The 10,000-nt window shown below is 44.4% G+C and overlaps 1 protein-coding gene across 1 annotated transcript in view; it reads right to left on the bottom strand.

The window, feature by feature from the left end:
- Positions 1–10,000, bottom strand: part of atrn (attractin) — a 129,922-nt gene that overhangs the window by 72,907 nt on the left and 47,015 nt on the right. Inside the window, exons 9-10 of the mRNA XM_063184077.1 lie at positions 9,458–9,641; positions 8,561–8,715 (exon numbers count right to left, since the gene is read on the bottom strand). Of these exons, the coding sequence (XP_063040147.1) occupies positions 8,561–8,715; positions 9,458–9,641 (339 nt within the window). The remainder of the gene's footprint in view (positions 1–8,560; positions 8,716–9,457; positions 9,642–10,000) is intronic.

The following is a 10,000-nucleotide window of genomic DNA, read 5'->3' as shown; positions in this document are numbered from 1 at the left end:
AATGTGCCCTCTCTAAATATATTACCGTTTCTCTGTGTGATACCTCTGCTCCAAGCATTTACCCAGGCGCGGCCGGTTCATTAAGGGCAGATGGGCAGTGCCCCCCCAAAGACTATTCCTCTGAGAAAAGTAGATCCATTCAGAAATTGTAGATAAAATATGTATTGCAACCTCAATCACACTGGGAATCGTATTACATCAATGTTGTAGTTTGTGACGATCTTTGCGAGTGGAATCGGGTTTTATTTTTGTTGAGAAGTCTAGTTTACACCTGTGTGGCTGTTTAACGTTAGGGTCTATGGCCACTGGCCTGGGCAGATTTCTCAGCGCCTCAGCTAAGCCCGGCCCCCTCGCCCCGATCCCATTCTACAAAATTAGCACTGTAGCATACTTAGCATAATATCATAACATAAGCGCGACTTTATGGACGCTATCAGGGCAGATGTATGATCTGCCCTGACCAATGACACGGTGGCCCTGCCTGCTTTGAAAAAGACACAGCAAACATATTACTCCGCTCATCTCTAACCTGTGGGATTTTATTAACTCCATTGCCGCAAATTTCCCTCACAAAATCGGTGGATTAAACGGATAACCATGTCGGATTTGACGAAGGATATGTGTGCTGGTGAAGGATTCACGTTTGGGGTAGTACAGTTTGTATATTTGCTATTGCAAAGTCTAAGGTTTTATGACCGAAGTCTTTGCATAATGGGTAACTGTCTGTTATTTAATGAAATTTGAGGGCTTGCAATGTTGAGACAGCAAGCAAATGTGTAGCTTCGTAAAGTATGCTGCTGCTACCCCCACGACTAGCCGACTAGTTGACGACATTCTCTGAGAAGCTGCGTTGGGCTTACTACATAGTTTAAAACAAAGCGTGAGGGATTATGAATCAAGTCTTTGTGAAATAGGGAAACTGGAAGTTATTTAATGAAATATCTGAGCTTATTGAGCTTGGGATGTTGTTGACAGCTTCATTTATGCTCAGTATTGTCTGCTGTGTCCCCGAAAAAGCTAAAAAAAAAAAAAAATACACTTGCACCCGGTCCTGCCTAGCATTGCAGAACAGGAGCGAGTCTGTTGATGAGCTCCCCTGTTAAGTTTTAACCATGGCTACTTGTTTCGAAAATAGTCACGTCCTTCCCCGGTATTGATGGCATTTGGTTCTGTGGTGCATTTAAACCGGCAGCAAGGGGACGACTGACTGAATTGAATAGTGTTGCAGGGCTTTGGTTGCATCAATGTAATGTACGAACGGTGAAGGCGAGATGCTGTGCTAGCCTTTTCCTGATTGCTGTTGCTGACCGGTTGCGTGGAGTGCATATGTGTCGTGTTGCTTGTCGCAAACTCCAACTCCGCGAGCAGACAAAGCATTTTTCTTGTAATGTCTTAACATGTGTATGCTGTCACTCTGCTTAAATGAGCAAAAGAACTAGCTGCGTTGAGAGAACTGTCAAAAACAGCTTTCTTCAGAACAGAAGTTGAACAGATAACGCGCATGCCTGGTGCGGTGTATCACGGGAGGTGGAGTTTTACTAACACACCAAACACTATGGGAAAACGCTCTCCTGTCTTGCCTACACACGCAATGAAACTCGTAAATTATACCGTATTGATTTAATTATTATGGACTTGATCGCCAAAATTTCTGCCCTTCCTGTTTCCCCAGCCACCGGCCGCTACTGCATTTACCATGATAATGAGGTATGCTGACCTAAAATGGCACTGAGGAGAATTTTAAAAAGTAGAAAAGCGGAGCGAGACAGAAAGCATGAGAGAATGAGAGAGGGGGGCAGGTAAGAGACAAGAGGACGAAGAAGACATGAGCAGAGAGAAAGAGATGGGGGGAGAGAGAGAGAGAGGGAGAGGGAGGGAGAGAGAGAGAGAGAGAGAGAGAGAGATTGTCTCATACCGACAGACATCTTAACTTGAGAGGCAGTCACGCTGAGCTCCATGGCGAGCTCCATATTACAATCAAAACGCAGTCTGCTGCTGCTCTCTGGTGGCTGCTAAAGGAACTGCAATATTCAACTCCCCTGCCTCTGACTCTGACGAAGCTAAACAACCCAACTGAGCTCCACCAGCACCACAACACTTCCGGAGGGCTGCCAGCTCATTAAAATCAGCGGTACTTATTAAGAGCGGGCTAATTAGCGATAAGCTTTAGGGGCCGCAGGAATCTATTATGGCGCCGACTCTGAGGAGACTTGACTGATAGCGAAAAAGGGGGAGACAGTTTCTCTAGAAGTAGGCGAGAAGAAGGCAGAAGCCGCCCGCTACGCTCGCTTTGCTGAAGATTGCAGCGGCGGGCGTCCGTGTCATCATCAACAACACTTGACTGCTGTCATCTCCAACTCATTGCTGTTAAAAGGGAAACTTAAATCTCTTTTTTTTGCTCCGATTCGATTAAGTGGGAGCGTCTGTAGCACAGTTGTCCACGCCTAACATAAGACAACTGATTTAATTGAGAACCTAATTGCATTTGTGCTGCGTTACGGACACACACACACACACACACACACACACACACACACACACACACACACACACACACACACACACACACACACACACACACACACACACACACACACACACACACACACACACACACACACACACACACACACACACACACACACACACACACACACACACACACACACACACACACACACACACACACACACACACACACACACACCAGTTTCCTCGCATGCTTTCAAACTGCTTTCTTTTCCTTGTCAGCAGAGAACGAACCAAGCACCAAGACCAAACAAAAAAGTTAATACAATTGAACAGAGGGTTAAAAGACTAAGTGACTTCATCAGAGCACACCACGCCTGGGTGTTCTGCTCGCAAACAGAGTCAAAGGAAATCAGGGACCACCAGGCTGTGTGGAAGACCACTCAGAAGGATAATCATATCTGTATGCTTCCCTGGCGTGGAAAAACATAGTCAGTAGGGCTTTTATGCTTATATGACTCGCTTGAGCAGTGTGGTGTAGAGGACTCCGAAATGTGAAATTATTCTCTACAAAAGGTTGTGAGGTGCATTGATTTAGACAAAGTAGTGAAAGAAAAAGATGAAAAAGTGAAAGCCCCACTGGGAAACTCCAACTCCTTTTGTCATTGTGACACAGCACTGCACACAATGAAATTGCATTTATGCCTCACCCGTGCAAAGGGGGCAGCCCTCAATGGCGGCCAAAGGGAGCAGTGCGGCTGGACAATGTACCATGCTCAGGGTACCTCAGTCATGGAGGAGGATGGGGGAGAGCAGGGCTGTACATTAAGCTTTTTCACTAGGAGCACAGGTGCTCCTAAATGAAAAAAATTAGGAGCACGGATACAAATTTAGGAGCACAGATACACATTTAGGAGCACTCTAAAAATGTCGCGACACTTTTGTTATGGGGGGGGGGGGGGGGGTTTATGCGCATTGCATCATTGCTTGTTTCTTCATCTTCATGCACAATAGCCTAGGCTATATGTCAGTGTTTTTTGTTTCAACACTGGGGTATGGGGTCACCTGGAATTCCAATGGGCTCCCCTGAAATGTCTAGGTGTGAAATAAAAAAAATACAAATAAATATCACTAATTAACAATCCATAGCTATTGTAGTCTTATACTGTCAGAAATATCCACTGTTTTTTTTATAGCCAGCCAGTTTGCTCTGTCATGGTTTTGGATGTGAAAAAAATGGGGTCCCCAAAAGTTTAGGATAAAATGGTCCCAGTGCAAAACGTGTTGGGAACCACTGCTATATGCCATACATCACAGTTCCCATTACTATTAGGCCTACTATTATTACTACTCTCAGAGCACTGGTTAATTACTGCCCCCACCAACCTGGCAAGTCGGGAGTCGAACCAGCAACCTTCGGGTTACAAGTCAGAAGCCCTAACCGCTTACCCATGACTGCCCGTGAGTAGTGAACAGCTTAGATTTGAATTTTGGGCATGGGCCGTATAGACAAGATACCATACGGTCTTCTCGCTTAACATTCACAATATTGTACCAAACATCTTCTATTAGAGTAAATTAATTTAATCCCATGCATTTCCTGGATCCATGTGATGTCATGCGAATGCCCCTTTAGGAGACCTTCGGTGGGAGACTTTTGGAGTCTTATGGTTGAGAATGAATTGAGTTCCCTTGGAACTGTAGATGGCGGTAGCGCACATCTCATGCAAGCCGCCACCAAATGCCACAGAAAGGCAAGAAGAAGGAGGGGACAACAGCTCCTTACGAGACCAAACTTCAGCATTCTCCTTTGCATTGGGTGGGCAGAGTTTGGGTTATCTTACTCTAAGAGAAGATGTTTGATTGTACCACCTGTAATGTGGGACTAAGAACACTTCGACGTACAAGACAGGTTCAGGGGAAAACACTGTCAGTGGGGCTTTTAAGCTTATGGCACACTTGAGTAGTAGTCTGCACGGCAGTATCCCAAATGTTAACTCATTCTCTACGTAGGGTGTCAGGGCCATTGATTTGCTCTCTACATAGACTTGTACCACGTAGTGAACATTTTGTATTTTTTTCTTTGCGCCTAGGCCATATACTACAATAGACAGGATGCCATTGGTTTTCTCATTCTAGTCACAATATTCAGGTCATTTGCTGATCCTTCCCCATCTCTCTCTCCCCACTCATTTCCTGTCTCTCTTCCTGCCTCCACTGTCCTGACAAAAATTAAAGCAAAAAAGCCCTAAAATATATACATGAATAAAAAAGAAAATTGAATTGTGAGTGGACTACTTGTGAATTGACTCAAGTTCTCAGTTTTTCTCAAATAGAATACTGCAGAATGAAATTGCCTTCCTCATTAATAACCCCGTATATTCTAATGCGAATACACTATATTTATTCTGTAGGTTTATAAGCTCTCCTTAAAGGTCAGCAAACCCTCTAAAAATCACATCAAAAAACGTCAAAAATCTGTCATCAGCCCTTTAAAACAACCCTTTCCCTCACACGATCCCCTCCATCCCACTCTTATAACATGCCCTGGCCTCTCAACAGCGGGAGACTCTGAATGAATCAGTATTCAGTATACAACAGCACATCATCTTTTGACCAGGGACCTCCTCCTCCTCCTCCTCTTCATACCATCTGTTTGCATGGATGCGAACGCTGCACAGTGGCTCAACAGTTCCCACCAGGCACACTACTACACCCGAGGCAAGAGCAAGCAACCCACCAGAGATTAGCATAGTACATTAGCTCACTCAGGGCTTTCACACACTAAAAAGTGCTGTGTGTGTGTGTGTGTGTGTGTGTGTGTGTGTGTGCGTGCGTGCGTGCGTGCGTGCGTGCGTGCTGTGTCTGTGTCTGTGTCTGTGTCTGTGTCTGTGTCTGTGTCTGTGTCTGTGTGTGTGTGTGTGTGTGTGTGTGTGTGTGTGCGTGTGCGCGTGCGCGTGTGTGTGTATGTGTGTTTGCGCTCACGCATCAGTGACCTTGCATTGCCTTCTGAAAATAAGGGAGCCGAGTGAGCAGCTCTAGTGCTAGCATGCCCTTCCTAGCGCGTTCTCATGGGAACTCCAGTCGCCATGGCTGCCTTGTGGGATCATAGGGCTGTTGCATTCTGGGTGGCTGTGGTACACAGTATGTAGACACGCATACAAATAATACGCTCTCTCTTCCCACTTAGTTGATTTGTGTGGGAGAGTACTGTGCACCCAAACTGCTATAATTACAGTATAAGGGCTAATTATAGACTATGCCGACACGATGACTACTAATTGGAATGCTTTGTAGCCTTTACCCAAAAGAAGAACGTGTTAACAACAAATTAACTCCCCGCTATGGCAGTCATATAATATGTAGGTCTATGTAATAAATAATATAAGTTTATGAGGAACTATTTGTGGGTATTTAAAAAGAAAACGATCTCCATATTATATGATGTTAAACACAAAATTTCCCTGGTCATAGCATTCAGAAAATGACAGATTATAAAGTAATCTGCCACAGTGACAAGCTGTTGGGATTTCTTTTAACCCAATTAAAACTCATTTCTACTGAAGTCAACTCGGATCAGCTGCCAGATATGAAGCATCCTTGTACACACAGTCCTCAACATTAAGTTATCAGCAAGCGTCAAGCCTGTATCTCACACACCATTTCCTTATCACCCCACCCCTGACTAAGAAACTGCCTTCCTGCCTGAATGTCCTGCTCTGGAGGTCAAAATCAGGTGAGAAAATTCAAGCACTTCAGCACTTCTGTGCAATAAAACGTGTCAAAAAGAGCATCTTACACAACAAAAGTCTTTTTTGTATTCTTCAAGCACATTGAATGACAACTAAGTATGATAATGTGTGCAACATAAACACTTTATTAATCCAGAGAGACGCTGTGTCAGACATTGCTGCTTGCCCTGTATATGCTCTATCTGAAGGTCAAAATCAGCATAGAAATGGCAAGCACATCCACACTTCTCTGCAAACTTGAAAAAGAACAGCGTAAACGACGAGCAAACTCTCCTCAGAGTTCCATCAAAGTCTTGTTAACGCCAGATCAGAGGAGGAAGAAAAATTCTGCTCCGAGGTAAAATATGCAACAAATCTAATTCATCAAGCTGACTACGCTCCAGTGAGTTCTGGGTATAAACAGTGATCTGAGAGAGTGTTACCCGGGGACCTGCTCTGGAAGTTGTGCTGAGACGCCCCAGTTTGCCCCCCCCCCCTCCCTGAGGCAGTGGCGTGCGTGCCGAAGACATTAGCAGGCAGTTGGTGGTGGCGATAAATTAAAACGTTCCAGTGAGGCGTGCAGTCTGGAGTATGGAGGCAGGCGACTGTCTGCAACGCGTCCGCTCTTAAACAGGAAAAACATTCACAACTCAAGGGAACCTCTCCATCACAACATTCTTATAGCAATCTATATGGAAAATAAAACTCATATTTCTTCTATTGCGTAAACAGTGAATGGCTAGACAAAAGATATCTCTGCATCTGCTGTGCTGTGCTGGAGAAACTCTCTGTAAAGGAAAATATCTGGAAGGCCCCATTCGCAAACCATGATGGCCCAATTCTTTCTCACTAATCTTAACCCCTTACCGCAGAGTCTCTGTGATAACCTTACCGTCAACAGAATTGTTATGACCAAATCTTAATATGCTACTAAAGGTCTCTCGGTAATGTCGTTATGATGTAGATGAGTGTTGTCAGCAAAGAGTGAAGAGACCCGTCAACGGGCCCATCTGAATTTTCTTTATTCATAAAGGGAAGATGTCTTGACCAAGATGTCTATGTATCTGCTGTGCTGTGTTGGAGACACTGTCAGCGTCGTGTCTGTCTGTAAAGGGAAATATCTGGAAGGCCCTCAATCGCAAATCATCATGGCCCAATTCTCACTGATCTATAATATAAATACAAGTCATATTTCCTTTACTGCATAACAGGAGGAGGTGTAGACCAATATATTTCTGTATCTGCTGTGCTGTGTTGTGCCGTGTCTCCAATATGCCTCGAACAGAAAACATTACATTTTGCAAAGCCCGCAATGGCAGCTCATAACTGTTTCATAATCTACAAGGAAAATAACATATTCAAGTCATATTCCAGTCATATTTCCTTTATGGCGGATGTAAATAGCTAGACCAAGATATGTCTGTATCGCTTGTGCTGTGTTGATTACATCGCCCTTGGATATTGAATGTTATTTTCTGCACCAAAAAAGTTATTGCTCTGGAGCTCCGGCTCTGTGTTGTGTGTTTGCATGCAAGGCAGTGAGTCTCAGTGCTAGGGGTCTCTGCCGCATTAGTTGCCATAGAAACACCCTAGAGACGGTTATGATGACCACAGCCCTGACCAGGCCAGCAGTGAAACATCATGTACTATTTAAGATCAGCCACAAACAATCTCCTGTGGTATAGACCTATATGATGCTAATATCCAGTGTGATCTACCGTTTTTGAGCAATTTTGAAACCCATGTCTTTTGTATGGTGATCATGGCTGTAGCGAAGGGCAGATCACCAATATTGTAAATGCACCAAGCCAAAACAACTTTTCCCTACTTCATCATCTATATTACAAAGAGTGCATATTGGAACGGTGGCATACCAATGCTAATTGTTCAAATTAGCTAATCACTACAAATCTTTTTTTTACACATCACATAATCTAAATGGTGCACAACACTTAGTTAACAGTTAACACTTTTATCCAAAGTGTCTTACAAACAAACGAGGGCTGGTCCTGCTGATGAACGCTTTTGTTTTTCAAGGCCGGAAAAAAGGGTTTTTCCAACCCCTGTTGTGGGTAAAGCAGGGGTTCTCCAACTTTATTGGTTTGTGGAGACCCCTACTAGAGTTGAAACTTTGCCAAGGGTCTCCTCATCACCACACCCCAAAGTTACAGTTACCATGGTTGATTTACATAGTCATTTTCATTCAAAAGTGGGGCTTGTGTAGGAAGTTTTTCTTAAATGTGGGCCTACTGCTGTAGCCATTCGGACCACGGACCCTCCTGGCAAAGCACCACCTACCCCCCCAACGGGGGCCCTGAACCCCACTTTGAGAACCACTGGGGAGTGGATTTGGAACTCACCGAGATCGTAGGCCATGAAGTCGGAGGAGAAGCACTTGGCCCCGTGGCTCATGCTGGTGTCGTTGTGCGTGTTGCCCCCAAACACCAGCATGGTCCCGCTGGCGATGACGGCCGAGTGCATGTACCGGAAAGATCCGCTGTCCTTCAGGATGCTCCTGTGAATAGGCATACAAAAAGTTGTTCATCTAATCAGTTCGTAATTAGTACCACATTCCTTTTTGGATATGGTTGGCTATACTGACATATTCAGATCTAATCCAATTGATTGTGAATATTTATTAATTTAGATGGTCTATGTGTCAGTATTGAAGTAAAATGACGGCCAACTGTGAGGTCATTAATAACTTCATCAGATTTTGATTTTGGTGTTGAAGTAACAAGATGCAACAGGGACACACGTGTGCAAAACAGCACACTAATAATAATAATATACAGTAGTATAACAGTGTAAATATTGTAACCTGAACCATTCCCTGTATTTATCACAAAATATTCAAAATGAAAGAATATCAGGGCAAGCCATCCACCCTGTTGTATACCTTACCTTATACATAATTATTTTGGCTCAAGGACCATTTGGTTTAGAAAACTGTTTGTCAATAATAAGAAATAACATACACGGACATAGTTACTGCATGGAATGAAGTACATTTAGATGAATACAGGGGCCTTGATTAAACCCACAAGTATTGAGTAGCCATTATAAGAATGTTGGGTGAGATTGACACTTTAAAAAGTTATCTGGCTTGGTGGGACGCATGTAGCCCCCGGGCCTGAGTTTGCCCACCTCTGGCCTAACCCAATAGCCTAGTCACCCCAGATATACTGTATAGTCTTTGTGCTTACAGGCTTGAGAAGTTTACAATAGGCCAACCCTTTCCCCCGTTGGTTACGCACCACATGTTCCTGAGCACGTCGTAGCGGTAGAGGTCTCCTGCCAGGCCGTATTTGTTAGCGCTGAAGGCCTTGTATCCTCCGTGGACGTAGATGGCGTGGGTGTGGGGGTCGTAGGCACTGCTGTGGCCATAGCCACCCTGCACCAGCGCCCCACGAGGCTCCAAAATACTCCACTCGTTCTTCACTGTAGGAGGGAGGGAAAGAGGGAGAGAGCGAGAGAGAGAGAGAGAGAGAGAGAGAGAGAGAGAGCGAGAGAGCGAGAGAGCGAGAGAGAGAGAGAGAGAGAGAGAGAGAGAGAGAGAGAGAGAGAGCGAGAGAGAGAGAGAGAGAGAGAGAGAGAGAATGTTCAGTCTTAGCACTTAGTACAATTATTTATCTCACATAAACAGAACTCAATCAACTATGCATTCACATGAACTGAAAGACTGGAGGGAGTTCAGAAGAAGGGAAGGGACAAGAAAAAGGAGCACCAATCAAAAGAATAGCATCGTAGAAAGGGGCTTTATTTTCACGCTAGTGCATTCTCTGTGTTTTGTTCCAACA

This window comes from Engraulis encrasicolus, chromosome 19, assembly GCF_034702125.1.
Source record: "Engraulis encrasicolus isolate BLACKSEA-1 chromosome 19, IST_EnEncr_1.0, whole genome shotgun sequence".
NCBI lineage: Eukaryota > Metazoa > Chordata > Actinopteri > Clupeiformes > Engraulidae > Engraulis > Engraulis encrasicolus.
Note: the sequence above shows the minus strand (reverse complement) of the source record. Positions and strands in the feature narration are given on the sequence as shown.